The 19166-nt window shown below is 33.4% G+C and overlaps 1 protein-coding gene across 11 annotated transcripts in view; it reads left to right on the plus strand.

The window, feature by feature from the left end:
* The window catches only part of BTBD10 (BTB domain containing 10), a 77230-nt gene that overhangs the window by 19009 nt on the left and 39055 nt on the right, over positions 1-19166 (plus strand). For 6 of the 11 annotated variants that reach the window (XM_054437422.2, XM_054437423.2, XM_054437426.2 and 3 more), the window contains one exon: positions 1034-1191. The exons of 4 other annotated variants lie outside the window; for them this stretch is intronic. In XM_054437422.2, coding sequence (XP_054293397.2) covers positions 1091-1191 — 101 coding nt within the window. In that variant the 5' untranslated portion in view covers positions 1034-1090. Of the gene's footprint in view, positions 1-1033; positions 1192-5992; positions 6366-19166 lie in introns of those variants that run through there. One more of the 11 variants, XM_054437413.2, reaches the window with a different exon arrangement.

A 19166-nucleotide genomic window follows, 5' to 3' on the forward strand; every position in this document is an offset into this window, starting at 1 on the left:
TACAGGAGTGGGTGTCAGGAAACCTGAGTTCCAGTCCAAATTGTATAGCTTTGTTTAAATTGTTTAACTTCATTTGGTTTCTCTTTTGGTGTCTGCAATTTCTGAAAGTCAAATCATCTATTTCCAAACAAATACTTTAGTCTCAGCATTTTTCAAGATCAAGATTTTATTCTATATAGTGGATTATCCTTGTTCTTTATAATACCATTTAGCAGCATTGTGACCTTTGGCAAAGTTACTAAAATTCTGAGGCTTTCTATTCTGTATATGGGGATCATAATGCCTACCTTGCAAGGTGATTGTGAACATTAAATTGGATAGTGAATGTGGTTTAAAAGTGTTTAGCTCAGATATTCTGTAAAGCTGTTGTTAAGTGAGTTTCCTTATCATTTCATTTGACTATAGTAGAAATAGCAGTTACAAGCCTCACATGTGAAAAGGCATAAAGTATATGAATTGTATTGATAAAACATTTTTGTGGTTATTGCACTATAAGGAAACATCAGAATGCTTACGTACATTTATTTTTGAGTAAAAATTAAATTTCTATTCAGAGTTTTTAACTTCGTTAAAGAAATAATCATTAAAGAAATAATAACATTGGTTATTTGGTTTTACTACATGCTTTCCTAAGCATCTTAAACTTTTAGTAATTAGGAAATGTGTTCCAAGTGAAATTTTGTCTAAAAGAATCATTCTGTGGAATTGTTTTTGCCTTTTTGGTACCATAATGATATTTGGATACATGAGGTACCTATACAGCAGTTGTTTAAGTATATTTACTAAATATAAATAGCACATTATTAAACTGTTACATAGTGGTAGCAGATTTAATAGACAAATCAAATGAAAAGTACCTAAGAAGACCTCTGGTGTTTATTTTAATTTGATTTGTGGCATTTGTATGGTTAGTATTTTATAATCTATTCATCACTTTAAAAATATGTCACAATAATATCAAGTCTGTACAATTCTATGACTATTTTATTCTGCGTGGAATAGATTTAAAGGTCAACACTGCTCTTTTATGTAGGTTATGGGTGCTACATGTGTGCTTTCAGAGCAGTAGTGTGAGGAAGCTTGGAGTGGGATGGCAGGACGGCCTCATCCCTATGATGGTAACTCCAGTGATCCAGAGAATTGGGATCGGAAATTGCATAGTAGACCTCGTAAACTTTATAAACATTCAAGGTAGGTAGAAAATATGTATTTCGCCTATGAAAGCTCTGCTAAAACTGATTGTAAAGAATACTGCTGCATTTGGTTGTGGCAATTCCTGTCAAGAGAATGGAGGCTGTTTTACAAAACATTGTGAATGTTTATCTGTCTCCATAGATAACTTTTGGAGAAACATTTCTTTTTAATTTTTTAATATTTGTATTTGAATATTTATTTCTGTCTCTGAAGATGGTGAAAATCTCCCTAGTTGACCCCATGAATAAATGCTATAATTTACTTAATTGGGGACTCTCACATGACAGGTTAGTTCTTTGTGTTTGAAACTCTCTAATAGGAATTTATTTTGTGCTCTAAATTCATTGTATACCTTACATAGGATAATATATAGATTTATGTCAGTGTTTGCTTCATACATTTTTAACTATCTGAGTTTATATTGTGTTGTCATCCTTCTCATTAATGAGAAAAATTAATCTTTCTGGAATGACTCTCCTGGCTTATTTAAAGTTTGCTGCATGAAATAAAATTCATTTCAAGTTTCAGCCCTTCTATCTATTACTTTTAAAACTTTCATTTTCTGCTGTGTAACTTAACGAGGAATGCCTCATTTTGTACACTTTGATCTGAAATTTTAAGATGTTAACTGACAACTCAGAGACCTCACATATTACAGGTATGTAAGCATGTTTTCATAAAGCAAAATCTTCTATGAATATTACTTAGGGGATATTATTGAGCATTTAACTTACTTGAATATAAATTTCTCCTTACCACTGATAACAGATACCAGCTTTCTTGAAAGAAAAAAAAGCCATAATATTGTAATAATGAAATCGTTTTTGTGATTTTAAAGAAATAGTTCAGGTACTTTATATACTATAGCTAGAAAATTTGAGTGATTGGTACTTTTTAAGTCTCCTGATAATATGTTCACCTTTATTGTGGACTTTTAATGTGATGAGGTCTAAAATGTTAATATTAAGTTGACTTTTTAATAATTTATAAGTCCATGCCAAATGGTATGAGTGTTTTTTTGGCATTTCATGTTTGTTCATTCTGTGTGTGTGTGTGCCAGCATCCAAACTGGGGCTTTTGTTCTTTTTCTCTGTTCCATGGATATTATTTTGTCATTTAGATTAAAGATATGTTGGTTTTGCCAGGTGTGGTGGGTTCATGTCTGTAATCCCAACACTTTGGGAGGCCGAGGCAGGCAGATTTACTTGAGGTCAGGAGTTTGAGACCAGCCTGGCCAACATGACAAAACCCTGTCTGTACTAAAAATACAAAAATTAGCCAGGAATGGTGGCATGCACCTGTAATTCCAGCTGCTTGGGAGGCTGAGGCATGAGAATTCCTTGAACCTGGTAGGTGGAGGTTACAGTAGGCCACTGCATTCCAACCTGGGTGACAGAGTGATACTCTGTCTCAAAAAAAAAAAAAAAAGCGTTGGTTTTATCACATTAAATGTGGGGCTGTATTTATATCTACTATGTTATATATATGTGTATTTTTTTTCAAGTGAATTATATAGTATTCATCCTAGTTCTTGCTGTTTTTCTGCTGAAAAACAGATTGCTGAGGTATAATACTGCATTATATAATGAAGAGGTGACAAGGGAGAAAATAAGCCATTATTTTATAAAAGCTACATATGTACAGTGGGAAAAATTTATAAAAATGAACAGTACATTTTTCATTATTGTTGTTTCATTGTCAGTAACAAATACTCAAAGCTCTTTTTTTTTTTGAAAGCTCTTCTTGATAGCTGTAACATCAGTAACTTTTTAGTGCTGTTTTTATTCTTTTTTTTTTTTTTTTTTTGAAATGGGTTCTCACTCTGTCAGTCAGGCTGGAGTGCAGTGGCACCATCTCAATTTGCTGCAACCTCTGCTTCCTAGGCTTAAGCAATCCTTCCTCCTCAGCCTCTGGAGTACCTAGGAATACAGGCATGCACCACCACCACCACACTCAGCTAATTGGAGCTATTTTTAGGTAGACTGCAGCAGTATTTAGGGTTATTTGGGTGAAAAACATTAAAGTAAAATAGAAAATAAATACCAGTGAATTGATCATTTTTTTAATGCAAAGACTATGAAGTCCGTTAAATGAGTTTATTTTAGCCTCATTCATGGAAAATCTGCCCAAGGAAGAACTTTTAGAGACCTCCTGTCCCATATGCTTAGGAACATGTAACTTAGGACACTTAAAAAGTATGATTTGACTTTTTAAAAGTGTTACTTTTTGAATTGATAGTAAATTAACTGGCTGAGAGGTTTTAAAAAGTAATAGCAAGTATTAATGAGAACTTGCCTTCAGTTCAGGAGAGATTGAAAAGTGCACTGTTATGGAATAGTTTAGTATCCACGCATGGAACTATTAGAGGACAGTAAGGCACTTAAACTATGGTAATGAGTTATAAAATAAGAGTTCAGAGAAAGAATCATTATCAGCTTGAGTAGGTGAAAATGAGACGAGCTAATCCTGGATGATTAGAGTATTAGGTAGATGGAGGACATTTCTGGCATGGATCTTCAGATTACCTTGACTGGATCTGAAGGTGGAGCTCTGTGGATAGTATTATTGTTCTCATTTGGCAAATGAAAAAAAACGAAATGAGTAAACTTGCCCAGGACTGTCCAACTTGTAAATAGCAGAGCTGGGATTTATAAACAAGTTTCTCATTGTTTTCTTTTTCAAATTTTACATAATTTATTATGGTATATTTTAAATACGTGCAAAATAGAACAGATATAATGAACCCCTGGTATTCATCACCCAGCTTCAAGTTACCAACTCATGGCTGATTTTGTTTCATCATGCCTCTCCTACTCTCGTTCCTTTTTCGAGTATTGTGTATTTTATTTAGGTATGTTTGAGTAAAAGAAAACAAGACTAAACACTGGCTGACGTTAGGGGTTTATTATTCTTTTATATAAGAAATACAGAGATAGGCAATGGCGGATGCATGTTTAGTGGCTTAAGGATGTTAGGGTCAGAAATCTCTTATTTTATTGGCTTTCCTCTCATTATCACAAGGTGGATATTGTAGTTTCAGATATCATTTTCACTTTCTAGACAAGAAGGAAAAAATGGAAAAGGGCTTCATTTATATCAGGAAATTAAATTTCTCAGGAATTTCCAGCAGATAGCTGCTTATAAACCAGTCATTGGCTAGAATCATGTCATATGGCCATCTCTGGATCAGAGAGACTGAGAAATATGGTTTTTAAATTGGGCACATTGTCACCTTGAACAGTTGGGGATTTAAATCTATAAACGTAAGGAAATAAGCATACTTTATTGTTTAGTTTTTGTAGCTAATCTAAATTTTGTCTTGTTGAAATTTGTGTTTTGTTTTGTTCTATTTATGTTTTGGAATAGCCTGACTTTTTCTAGTCTTGTACTTTTGATTTTTTTTTCCCCACTTTTCCTTGCTGGCTAGGATAAAAATAAATTTTTTGATTTATAAAAGTAACAGCAACAGTTACTATCTAATGTGTATTTACCATTAAGGTTTGAGAGTTTGAGAGCATTGCCTTATGGTTTCTGTTCTATCTAAACAACTTTAGGTATTTTAAAAAATCATTTAATTATATTTTATTTCTGATCATTTTCCTTTTTTCAAAAGATTAAAAAATTTTAAAAATTGGCATGTAATTGTGTATATTTATGGGGTACTTAGTGATATGTGTATCATATAGTGATCATATCAGAGTAAGTAGCATGTCCATCATCTCAAATATTTATCTTTTTTTTGTGTTGGGAATATTCAGTAAAAGGTGCTTTCTTTTTTAAACTTTCTTTTGAATGTAGATATATATCTGTTTTAAAAATTTGTTTACAGTTAGAGAAACTAGTCTGAACATGGATGGACTTTTAGGGTGCCTATGATCTCTCAGCAGGTCTATATGATTGAATTTGTTTAAAATTTACTGAATTGGTTTAAAATTAGTTTAAAAATTACTGAATTTGTTTATAAGTTGCTCAACTTGTTTCTGGGTGAGTAGTTGTATAGTTATATATAGAGTTGCATAGTTATATGCTTGTGTGATATCCATATAGAACAGTTTGGTAGCCTGCTGAAGATGTTAAAGATCATTTCAGTTGAAATGTATTTGGCCTGAATTTGTGACAACTTCTTTTTAAATTATGAATTAGAGGACCTTTTGCTATTTAAAAAAGAAAAAGAAAAGCACTTTTTCTGTATAAGAAGGTTAAAATGTCTAGATAGATGATACACTAAAAGCTCTTAAATATTTGAATTGGGTGGAATATGACCATATAAAACTCAGGTCTGCAGTCCACTCAGGTTACTAAAGATAAATGCATCATACATTCAGTATAGACTATGCCGCAAGATTTCATTCCCACATGGAAGTACGCATGCTCGTTTCTCCTGAGACTGCATAAAGTCTGAACGTTCCAGTTTCCCTTTTAAGTGACTTCATTGCCCTAGCAGCAGTTTAGAAATGCAAAAGTTTGGTTGGTTTAAAGAATAGTTCTTGAATGTATTCTTAATTAAGTACAATAATATTTTCTCTTTGATTTTAAGGAGCTTTACTGCCCAGAATGGATACACAATAAAATATTGAAAGGAAAAAGAAAGTTAGCTGTATCCTAGTTTTCTAAACCCTGGCAAGCTGGCAGAGCTAGAATTAGCTTTACAGATGGCATTTGGCAACATATCTACATATCTCTAAGCCCTCAACTCCTGCGTTTTGTTATGCCTGTCTATCAATTACAATATCCAATCACTGCTCAGAGATGGAGAAATGGGATGATCACAGCTCACACGATGCTGTTTTGTTAGAAACGTCAGTGCTGCACAACCCACGGCTGAGTCAGTGTCTGTGAGAAAATAAACTGAATTAATATGTAGAGGGGGTTGTATCTCTGAACATTTAAAGCCTAAATATTGCAACAGCATTATTACACAGTAGAGGGAGGAAGCTAAAGGAAGTCTATGGACAGGTCAGGTAGGGGGAGACTGGGGAATTTTCTGATTGTTCAGAGGAATCTTGAAGATGATGGAAATATCAGATGTGCTAAAGTTTCCTAGTAATGCCCAAGGATGCTGACCTGGCTTTCAGTGCTTCATTGTTTGAAAGAGCAGAGTCCCTTTATACTCTGATTTCAAAATTTTTTTCTTGTTTTTGTGTGTCTACCTTGGCATATACTAAAGGAAGGTGTGTATTCATTTATTACATGATATCTCTGGGTTATAATTATTTACATATATGAATTTGAAAGAAAGATTGAGAGGGACATGTGTGACCTTTGTTTCATTATGATCATTTACATGACTAAAGATAAAGATCATATGTCTGATTTTCAGTTTAATGGCAAGTTACTTAAAATAAATGAAATATGTTTTTATTGTTTTCGTGGGTTTGATGCTTTGTGTTTTATTTCAAGTAACTTGAGAATGCATTGTGTTTGGTATTGTTTTTTATGAATATCATTAAAAATTTATTTAAGGAGAGAGTACTTTTGAAATAATATTTTTGATTTATTTGAAAATAAAATTCAAGATAAATGAAATAATTGAAATTTTCTAAAGAAGGAATTGAATATATTTTTACATTTGGATGAACTAAGGATTAACTGAACCATTTATATATAGTACTTTACAGAACTGAATGTGCTTAAATGATAAAGCTCTAATTGGTTAAAATGACTTTCTTTCAAGTCAAAGAACCCAGAAACTGAATAGATGATCTAACTACTGCCACTGAGGTTTTGGATTACTGAGTATTAATTTTCAACTAGACAAAATTTCTAAATAAGGATAATGGTTTTTCCTGTGAGATTTTAAATCTTAACAGGTGATATTGCTCACTTTATTAGGAAATTTTACAACAATTTAAAACGTTTTGACTAATGGTTTTTTTCCTTCTCTCTTTATTACCCTTATCCTGCTGATCCTTAATTTTTTTGGACTTTTGGGATATACAGCATTTTACATTTACTTTGTTTTTAATGTATTTAAATGGTTTATAACATTCTTTCCTTGAAGTGTAAGGAAGTTCTTTTAATTTCCCCCATTTAATTTCTAAAAGTTTCATGGTCATCTTATGCTTGTCATGACTTATTTATATAGTTCTGTTCATGGTATCTTATATTGACTTTTTTTGTGGTTTAGGGTCCAGAAATGTTTTTCTCAGCTTGTTAAATAGAGTTATAAAAGCAGAATCTCAAGCTAGACCTTTTAATCTTATACTTTATAGGATACTTTCCCCTGGTTCTGCTCATTCTTTTAAGATAATAATGTCTGTCTTATTGTGAAAATGGTACATACTCATTAGGTAAATTTGGTAAGCCCAGAAAAACATATAGAAGAAAATGAAAATAAGTTTTTCTATTATCAAAAGAAAAATAAATATTTTGGCATATAACCTATTTTTTCTGTGTATGTATAAAAATATAAAATAACACATATGCACTTAAAAAGACATACTGTAGTACTGTTATGTAACCTATCCTTGAAAAAAAAAGAAATTTAATTATGAACATCCTTTAGTCATGAAGTGATCTTCTATTGCATAATTTTAAAGGATTACGTAGTGTTTTGTACGTATATATTTTGTAATTTATTTCACCAATCCGCATTTTTCTGATAATTGATCAGAGAAAAGATCAGCATGATTTCACAGCATAATATCTCCAAAAAGAAAGAATGTCTTAAGGAGTTAAGTAAAAATGTAATTTTGATTATTTTTCTGACAGAGAAAGATCTTCAGTGTGATTACACAGTGAACCCTTTAAAGATGTACACATTACTTTTAAAACAAAGCAAATAGCTAAGATAACCATCATAAAGTATAAAAAATAAACAAAAAACAGGAAAACTAGAGCTCAGATGAACTGAGACTTCAGAAAAATGCCAAGACCACCAGAAAAGGTTTCTTATATTGCATTTAATGTAAGCAGAATAATCAAGGAAAGTATAATAATAATGCATGACAATGAGGGGGAAAAATCTTTAGCTCTTGAAGCTTCTTTGTCAAAGTGGAAGAGGAAACCACCACCACCTCTAACAGAAATAGAAATAAGACAAACATTGATAGGAAGGACATAAAGGCCAATATGAGTATAGAGGTAAAGAATGCATCTGATTAAATGAATTGTCTTCTGGGCCATTTAAAACATCTTATAAAAGGAACTGCATGCAACACCTTAAAATTATTGTTATTATTTGTGATCTTTGAAGGTTTTTTGAGAATAAGGGAACTGCTAAAAGATGGGAGATTCTGGGCTTGATTTTGAAACAGGTAGGAGATTTTGGAATTAAAAATGGAAAGGACTCATTTATGACTGACTTGAAGAAAAACAGTTTCAAAATGATTAGGAATAGGTTTGTTAAAATTACATTGCCAGACCAACTTAGATTTTTCTCTGATGCAGTTAGTAGACTAGCAACGCTATAATATATTTGGACTTAAGCTTAGCTTTTGGTAAAGTCATTTTGATATCCTTGAGAGTAAAGTGGGGGAACAATAAGTTAGCTACCAGCTGATTGTGATAATTAATTTACACAATTCTGACTCTAAATGATCCCATCCAGAGAGATTCATTGATCTTAAAAGGTGGCTTTGTTCTTTGCTTTGTCATATTGCTTATATGGAGAAAGAAAATTATCAAATTTATCAGTGATAATGAGGAGTGAGAGATAGTAAATAATATACTAAATGATCCAAAATAATTTTTGAGGCTGATTTGTTGTACTAAGTTTAGATGAACTTTTCGGGAGTATATATGTAAGGCCTAAAAACCACCAGGATACATTAACGTAGCATCGCTCTACAGCATCACATATGAAAAAGACCTGAGGGTGGCTGTTGGCAGTAAACTAAATATAAGACATAAGTATCATATGGCTTCCCATCTTCTTCCTCACCCCTCCCCTAAAAAATCCATTTCAATTAATGGAAGAGTAGAGTAACTGCTGAATACCAAAGTATTGTTATTTTTAGTTCTGTCTATATTCAAGAGGAAGGAAGTGAAAAAGTTGGGTATGTTGCCAGTTTAAGGAACTAAGAATTTAAGAGAAATCTTGGGCTGGGCGTGATGTCTCACACCTGTAATCCCAGCACTTGGGGAAGCTGAGGCGTGCGGGTTGCTTGAGGCCAGGAGTTTGAGACCAGCCTGGACAACATGGCGAAACCCTGTCTCTACTAAAATTACAAAAATTAGCTGGGCGTGTTGGTGCATGCCTGTAATCCCAGCTATGTTGAGAGGCTGAGGCACAAGAATTGCTTGAACCCAGGAGGCAGAGGTTGCAGTGAGCAGAGATCACTCCACTGCACTCCAGTCTGGATGACAGAGTGAGACTCTTTCTCAAAAAAAAGAGAGAAATCTTGTGAAAGCTCTGGTTGGATATTAAGGAATGTCATAATAAGAGCTATCTTCAGATATTTTAAGACTTTTCCTTTGAAAAGTAATTAGACATGGTTTGAGTCAGACTTGTTTGAAGTTAGGAGCATGAACTCTGAAATTGAACCCCTTGGTTCAGACCTAGCACTTAATTAACTATATGATTTCAGGCACCTTGCTTAGCTCCTAAGTTTCCATTTTCTCAGCTGTAAAATTAGGATGGTTTTGAGGATTAAGGTGCTCAGTATTGTTCTAAATGCCCAAGTGTTCACATTGTTGTTGTTATTTGGTCCCAGCAGGTAGAACTAAGGCAGTGGTTTTCAGCCCAGATGATTATGTCTTCTAGTGGGCATTGGCAATATCTCGGGACATTTTGGTTGGGGAGCTGGAGAAAGTACTAGCATACTGGTGGATGGAGGCTAGGTATGCTGCTAAACATTCTACAATGCAAACAACAGCCTCTTTACAACAAAGAATTACCTGACCCAAAACCCTGAACTTGGGTTAGCTAAAAAGGTTTAAGCCTTAATGTTAAGGAAAAACAGCCTAAGAGTCAGAACTTTCCAAGGCTAGAATGAAACTTTTAAAAGAGAAAAGTTCCCCTTCCCTGTCATTTGCAGTAGGTCAGCCAATTCGAGGACACTTTGTAAATGAAGATTCAGGAATTAGATAAATGTTTGGACTAGATTTTCTAAACGATTTTTCCTAAACTAAGGTTCTGTGTTTCTGTGGATATTTCTTAGGATAGTTAGACATACTGAATTACAACAACATCAAAGGGCCTCTGATATAAATTATTTTAGTCTTTAATTTCATCAATCTAATTACAGTATAGATTTTTATTTTTGATATTTAGGATTGAATAAAAGGTATAATGGGGGGAATTTAATAGAAAAAGGTTGTGTTTTCAAAGGTCATTTGGAAGGAGTGATTGTGGGATGGCTGTGATTTGTCTTTAGAAATATGTTTTGTGGCCGGGCGTGGTGGCTCATGCCTTTAATCCCAGCACTTTGGGAGGCCGAGGCGGGCAGATCACAAGGTCAGGAGTTCAAGATCAGCGTGGCCAATATGGTGAAACCCATCTCTACTAAAAATACAAAAAATTAGCCAGGCGTGGTGGCGGGTACCTGTAGTCCCAGCCACTTGGGAGTCTGAGGCAGGAATTGCCTGAACCTGGGAGGTGGAGGTTGCAGTGAGCCAAGAGTGCGCCACTGCACTCCAGCCTGGGCGACAGAGCGAGACTCCATCAAAATCTGTCCTGTGAAAATAATTTATTAAAATATTCACAATCATTTGATAAATATTTTAAAAACTGAGTCTTGTATTTGTACTACATATCTTTTATACTCCAAAAGTTTAAAAAAATTATATTTTTTAAAAGCATTGCTTTAAAAATATTGGTTGTGTATGCATTATAATATTATTCTCAATCATTTACAGTACCAAGAACAGTAACTGGCACAATGTAGTTATTTAGTAAATATTTGTTGAACGAATGACTATTCAGTAGATACACAATAAACCTGTGCAACCATTAATTTCGCTTTGAACAATTTTTAATAGTGGCTATTTTTAAAAATTTTTTCATGCCAGGAAGTTGCTGGGAATATTAAGTATGTAGTGACTGCCAACTCTGAAATTTGTATTTCTAGCCTAGACTTTTCCCCTGAACTTTAGACTTATGTATCCATAAGTATACACAGACTTACATACGCTCAGATGTGTAATAAATGTCTCACGTTTAACATGTCTAAGACATACCTACATTTCTAAATCTAGTCCTCTCACTCTCACTTGCATTCAGTAAATGGAACTTCCATTCTTCCAGTTGCTCAGGACAAAATCATGGAGTCATCCTTAACTCTTCTTTTTCTCTCACCTCCTACATTTCATCCATCAGTAAATTTCAGAGGCATATTCTTCAAAATGTATAGTCTAGTCCACTCTTTACCACGTAACTCTGCCATAACACTGGTCCAAGTCACTTTCAGCTTTCGCCTGATTATTTACAGTAACCTCTGAAATGGTTTCCTGGTTTTACCTTTGCCTCCTTTCTCCCATTCTCCCATTGTTTGCTTTGCAGCTAGAGTGATCCTGTTAAAACGTAAATTACATCATTTAATTCACACTTCAGTGCTACCCATTTCATGCAAACAAAAGCAAAAACCGTTTAAACATTCCTTCAATGCCTGTCATAATCTTGTTCTAGTCTTGCCTAACTAAGCTCTATCTTTTTAACATGGTTGTTCTTATTTTCTATGCTCCAGCAACCCTCGGCTTCTTGAATGTCTTGAAAAAGCCAAGGATAACTCTTACCACAGGGCCTTTGCATTTACTATTCCCTTCTATATTTCATAGTTCTGTTTCTTACGTTTTTAGGTCTTTGTTTAGACACTTCCCCCTCAGAGAGTTCTACTTTGACCATTCAAAATGGTGGCACTCTTTTTTTATTACCTTTATTTTTCCTTATAACATTTATCACCATTTGTTAGTATCTGGGTCTTCATGTGACTTCAGTTGAAATTTGAAAAGATACTCCTAGGCCCTGCTGCTGCTGCTGCTGCTGCTGCAATGGGATTTTAGGAAGAAGAAAAAGATGTCAAGATTTAGAAATAGTATTAAAACTGTTTTTAGGCTATACATATTTATTGCTGAAGTTGTCTTTGTGGGGGTAATCTGGGATTTAAGTATCATTTAAAATATTTTTATGGGAAAAATATATCCGACAACAGACTTACAGGTGATCTTTGAGAATTTAACTAACTCTTCAGTTGAGAACTTCCCTTTTCCATAATTAAGCATTTGTTCCTTGGGAAACTGACCATATATTAAGCAGAAGAACAGAAAGTTTATAGAAGGCTAATTGACCAAAAAAAGGAAATGAGAGATAAATTGTTATTAAATCTATTTAGAAGTTTGATAGCATTTTTTATTTTATAGTTGTTGACATTTAATACAGGGGTCAGCAAACTTTTTCTGTATAGGGCTGGATAGTAAATATTTTTGGCTATGTGGGCCACAGTCTCTGTCCTAACCACTCAACTTTGTCATTGTAGCATGAAAACAGCCATGAACAGTAATCATGAATAGACATGGCTGTGTTCCAATAATACTTTATTTACAAAATCAGGCAATGGGTAGAATTTGGCCCATGAGCCATAGTTTTCCAAATCCTGACTTAACACATTAACGATGCTTATAAAAAGCAAATCAGTTGCTTCAAAAATATATTAATATAAAGTCATTTAAAAGCTTTAGTTTAAAAAACTGAAACAGAAGATCTGATATTTGTTGGAACGGTAAAAAAATCAGCCAATTTTTTCTCCCAGAATAAAAATAGGATTTAAAATATTGCTTCTTTATTGAGGTCTAATTCAAATGGATAGGAGTATTGTCAGTGGAAAAAAAACACACTCAAACTCCAGGGTATGCGACAGGACACCTTCTGAAATGAGGGGCCTATGGCCTATAAGCAAAGTAGGTCAGGGGATTTCTTTATGGTCAGCTCCATTACAGAAAGGCAGGGGAAGAGTAGAATGTATTTTTAGTTTCTAAGGCCTGCCTTGGAGAGAAAAAGGAGCCATGAAAAGAGAGCAGGTGAAGGTCAGAGAGAGAGATTCTGTTTTCTGAGGCCTAAAGTGCCCCCAACATTATAACAAGGGCAATGGGAGTTACGAGCCAGGAAACATGGACAAAAACATATATATAGCCTTTTATAGAGACATATGGTTTTTTACAGAGCTGTATATAGTTTTTTATATTACAGTTTTGTGTATTTGTCAACAGTTTTCTGATATGAGTGCTACTTATATCAGCTACTTCTGGAAACTTTTCTTATAGTATTTCCTTGAAAATGTGTTCCCCTCTATTTTCTCTGTTCTCTTTAGAGCATATATTAGTTGAATGTTGACCTCCTTCATTAGTTCTCTTTTTTAATGCTTTCTTATTTTCCATTTCTTTGCATTTTTGTTCTTTTAAGGATATATTCAATATTTTTTCAACCCTTCTAGTAACCTTGTAAAAATTTCTGCTATTATTTTGAATTTCTCAGAACTTATTCTTTAATTTTTTTAAAATTGCAGCATTCCAGTCCTTATTTTATGGATACATTTTTTATGTTACTGAATTATTATAGTTTTGTGGTTTTTTTTGTCTCCACTTTATTGCCCCTTTTGTTATATATAGTAAGCTTTTTCATTGTGAAATAATTTTAGATTTACAAGATGTCACAAAAAATCATACAGTGAGTTCCCAGGTACTCTACTCAGCCTCCTTCAATGATAACATCTTATATAACTTTAGTACATTATGAGAACCAGGAAACTGACGTGGGTACAGTACTAATAACTAAATTATTGACCTTTCTTGTATTTTATCAGTTTTTACATGCACTTGATATCTTTTTTCTGTTACATGGTTCTGTGATGTTTTATCATATGTATAGATTCATGTAACTCCCACCGCAATCGGGATACAGAACTCTTCTATCACCACAAAGAAATTCTCTTATGCTACCCCTTTACAGTTACACCCTCTCTCCAACTCTGACCTCTGGCAACCCCTAATTTGGTTCTATATCCCCATAAGTTTGTCGTTTTGGGAACATTATATAAGTGGAATCATACAGCATATAAACTTTTGGGTTTGGGTTTTTTCATTCAGTGAAATGCTTTTGGATCCATTCACATTTGTTGCAGATATCAATAGTTTTTTTTAAATTGCTGAATAATATTCTATGGTATGGCTGTACTACAGTTTACCCATTCAAAAAATGGCTTGGTTTTTGTTATAAACTTTGCAGTACTGTTGGATTTTAAAAACTCTGTATGTATTAATTTAGTATTATAAACTTTTTCCCCTTGTAGTAGTCTCTAGTTTCATTGAACAAAACGAGGTCCTGATGTTTTTCTTCAGTTCTTAGGAACCTGCCTGCCATTGAAAACTGTTGCTGTAATTAGAATTTCTAAACAAATTAGGTGACAAAATCATATGCAGAAGCTCATACCAGATTTGCATTCTAAAATTTGATGTGAATAGATATTTGCTTCTACAATTGATCTTAGCCAAAAGGCCAAGAAGCAATAGATATTTGCTTCTGAGAATGACCATTTTAATAAGATTTAACGGTTTTTAGAAACTTTACTGCCTGCTGATTCACCTTATGCTTCAGAGCATGATTTTGAAACAAAGTGAAAAGTTGATATTAAAGAAAACGGAAGCATTATTAAGTCATAAAGCTGCAAAATTTAAAAATGGAAATATTTTCTTTTGTGTTTAAGGTGGATTTGTGTATTATGTAACTAGAGGTGCTTGGAAGTGATTGATATTCCTTAGTTGAAGAAAATTGTGATCTCAGAGGATCATGATTAAGGGTTCTGATTTGGGCTTTCGTAGTAAGTTTACTGGGTAGTATATGTTGGTTTGTGAAGTTTTCAAGTGGTGATCAGTTGGTGATGGTAGATGTTTTTAATCTGATTGTAGAAGTGCTTTTGGTTTCTTGAGACCATGGACCGTATTACAACAAGAGGATGCAAAAATCTATGTAGATTGGTAAGAGAAGGAATTTAGTGCACTCTGCTAAGACAAGTGTGAAAAGAAAGGACTATTAGAAGAAGAAAGGCATGACTTTTATTACTTAAGTGTAATTGAAATGCCTAAGTAGTTGTTTTCTATTATGGTATTCTCAGGCAGCTGTGTTTTGGCCAAGAGGTCAATTCTGGTGTACAATTTGGTGTGTGTGTGTATATATATATCTCCATAAAACCTTACCGTAATTAGGATAATGAGCATATACATCACACTCAAAAGCTTCTTTGGTGCCCTTTGTAACCCTTCCCTTTGAACTCCTATACCCCTTTTTTGTGAAACCACCAATATGTTTTCTGTTGCTCTATACATTCTATATTTCCTAGAATTTTATATAATTTATTTTTTGTGGTGGGGAGAGATCTGGCTTCTTTTATTCAGTGTAATTATTTTGAGATTGATTCATGTTGTAACTTGTGTCAGTAGTTCATTCTTTTTTATTGTTGAGTAGTAGTCCATTGTATGGATATATCGCAAATTGTTTATCCTTTCACTTGTTCATAAACATTTAGGTTGTTTCCAGTTTTGAGCTGTTACAAATAAAGCTGCTAAGAATGTTTGCTTACAAATTTTTTTTATGGATAATGTCTTCGTCTCTTTTGGGTAAATACATAATGGAATGGCTGAATCATATGGCTAGAGTCTGTTTAATTTCTTAAGAAACAAACTGTTTTCCGAAACAGTTTCTAAAATGGTTGTACCATTTTCCATTCCTACCACAAGTGTATGAGAGTTCCATTCCATACATGTACTCATCAACAGTTGATATAGTCAGTCTTTTTATTTAGCCACTCTAATGTGTAATGATGTAACAATGTCATTTTAATTTGCATTTCTTTAATGACAAGTGATGCTATCATTTCATGTACTTATTTTTTCATCTGCATATCTCAAATTTTTTACCCATTATTTGGAGAGTTCTTTATATAGCTTACATATCAGTCCTCTATCAGATATATGATTTGCAAATATTTTCTCCCAGTCTGAGGCTTGTGTTTTTAGTCTCTATTATTTATTTATTTTTTTGAAACAGTGTCTTGCTCCATTGCCCAGGCTAGAGTGCAGTAGCATGATGACCATGACTCACTGCAACCTCAGACTTCTGGGCTCAAGCAATACTTCCACCTCAGCCTCTCAAGTAGCCGGAACCACAGACGCCTGCCACCACTCCTGGCTAATTTTTTAAAAATTTTTTTGTAGAAGTGGTATCACTATGTTGCCCAGGCTGGTCTTGACCTCCTGGGCTCAAGCTATCCTCCTGCCTCAACCTCGCAAGGTGCTGGGATTACAGGCTTGAATCACTGCACACAGCTTCTTTTCATTCTCTTAACACTGTTTTTTGAAGATCAGAAGTTTTTAATTTTGATGAAGTTCAGTTGTCGGTTTGCTCTTTTATGCATTGTGCTTTTTATTTCTAGAAGTTCTGTAGTTTTCAGTTTTAGATTTAGGTGTGTGGTCCATTTTGAGTTAACTTTTGCATATGATGGGAACTATTGTGCAGAGTTCTTTTTTTTTTTCTAGAATTGCTGAAAGTGAAATACCTATTGTATATTCATTTGTTCCAGCACCATTTGATGAAAAACTCTTCCCTGAATTGTGTTTGAGCCCTTGTTGAAAATGAGTTGTCCATATATATATGTATGTGAGTTCTTTTCTGGAGTCTTCATTCTGATTCATTGATCTATGTGCCTGTCATTATGCCAGTAGCACACTTTACTCATTACTACAGTTTTTTTTTTCTTTTTATTATTATTATTATTATTATACTTTAGGCTCTATGGTACATGTGCGCAACGTGCAGGTAAGTTACATATGTATACATGTGCCATGCTGGTGCGCTGTACCCACCAACTCGTGAGTCTTGAAATCAGATCATGTTAGTCTTCCAACTGTTCTTTTAAAAAAATTATTTAGGCTATTCTAGGTCATTTGCATATTCATATGAATTTTGGAATCAGCTTGTCACTCTTAACAAGCAAGCCTACTTGGTTTTCCATTGGGATTATGTTGTATCTAGTAGATGAACTTAGGGAGAAAATTGACTTGTAAAGACGGTAGGTTTCTCCATTTGTTTAGGTCTTCTTAATTTCAGTAATGTTGTATAATTTCCAATGTGTGAGTTTTTCACATCTTTTGTCATATTTATCCCTAAGTATTTCAGGTTTTGGTGTTATTTGTAAGTAGTGTTTTTAAAATTTCAATTTCAGGTTGCGTATTCTTGGTATATAGAAATAAAGTTCATTTTAAAATACTGATTTTGTATTCTGCAACCTTGCTGAACTCATTGGTTCTAGTAACCTTTTTTTCTTACTAGAGCCTACAATAGATGATCATGTTTTCTGCAAATAAAGACAGTTTTACATCTTAATCAATCTGAATGTCTTTTCTTGCCATATTGCACTGGCTATAATCCTCAGTACATTGTTGAAGAAAAGTGACAGTGGACATTCTTATTTCTGATTCTTATTTCTGATTTTAGATGGAGAGCATTTGGTCTTTGATTACTATTCTTTTTTTATGTATTGCTGGATTTGATGTGTTAACATTTTGTTTAGAATATTGATATTTGTGTTCAAGATTTGTGGTTTTCTTTTCTTGTAATATTTTTTTCCACTTTTTTTTAGTTCAAAATTTTCTAATTTCCTTTTTGATTTCTTTATTGCTCTGTGAGTTGTTTAGGTAAAGGTATTATTTAATTTCCAAGTGTTTGGGAATTTTCTAGATATTGGTGTCTGGGCAATGTTGGTCTCATAGAATGAGTTGGGAAATACTATCTTCTCGTCAATTTTCTGGAAGAGCTGTGTAGGGGTGATATTATTTCTATCTTAAATGCTTGGTAGAATTTGTCAGTGAAGCCATATGAGCCTAGAGTTTTCTTGGAAGGAAAGTTTTAAACTACAAATTAAATTTCTTTAGTAAACAGAGCTATTCAACCTTTTCTTAAGTGAGCTTTTTTGTAGGTTTAAATTTGTCCATTCTGAGTTGTTGAATTTAGTGGCTTAAAGTTGTTTATAATATTCTTTTATTATTATTTTAGTATCTGTAGCCTCTCTTATTTCTGACGTTGGTAGTTTGTATCTTCTCGATTTTTGTCCCAAGCAGTCTGGGTAGAGGTTTAACAATTTTATTGACTGACGTCATTTTTCTTAGACCTTTCTTCTTTTCTAATATAGGAATTTAATGCCATAATTTGCCCCTAAGTACTGTTACAATGTCATACCATGCTACAAATTATGGTATCTTGGGGTTTTTTCCACTTTCTTTTAGTTCAAAATTTTCTAATTTCCTTTTTGATTTATTTATTGCTCTGTAAGTTGTTTAGGTAAAGATATTATTTAATTTCCAAGTATTTGGGAATTTTCTAGGTATCTCTGTTATTGAATTTTACTTTAATTCCATTGTAATCAGAGAACATACTTTGTATGATTAAATTCTTTTAAGTTTATTGATACTTGTTTTATTGCCCAAAATATGATCTATCTTGATAAATGTTCTGTATGCACATGAAAAGCATGAGTTTTCTGCCCTTTTTGGGTGTTTTGTAAATGTCAATGAGGTCAAGTCAGTTGATAATGTTATTCAAATCTCATCAATCCCTACTGATTTTCTGTGTAGTTTTTCTGTTAAATATTGTGAGAGAGGTGGTGAAATCTCTGATGATAATTATGGAATTGTCTAGTTCTCATAGTTTTATCAGTTTTTGCCTCCTGTATTTTGAAGCTCTCTCATGAGGCAGAAAAACATTTGGATTGTTATGTGCACTTAATAAATTAACCCCTTTATCTTTATGAAATACATTGGTGATATTCTTTGTTCTGAACTCTGCTTTGTCTGATATTAATATAGCCACTCTTGCTTTCTTTGAACTAGTGCTAGCATAGTGTATCTTTCCTCATTCTTTTATATTGAATCTCTTTGTACCATATAGCATATAGTTGGACCTGGCTTATTATTATTATTATTATTAGTATTATTTTAAGACAGGGTCTCACTCTGTTCCCAGGCTGTAGTGCAGTGGTGCGATCTCC

The sequence above is a fragment of the Pongo pygmaeus genome, chromosome 9 (genome assembly GCF_028885625.2).
Source record: "Pongo pygmaeus isolate AG05252 chromosome 9, NHGRI_mPonPyg2-v2.0_pri, whole genome shotgun sequence".
Lineage (NCBI taxonomy): Eukaryota > Metazoa > Chordata > Mammalia > Primates > Hominidae > Pongo > Pongo pygmaeus.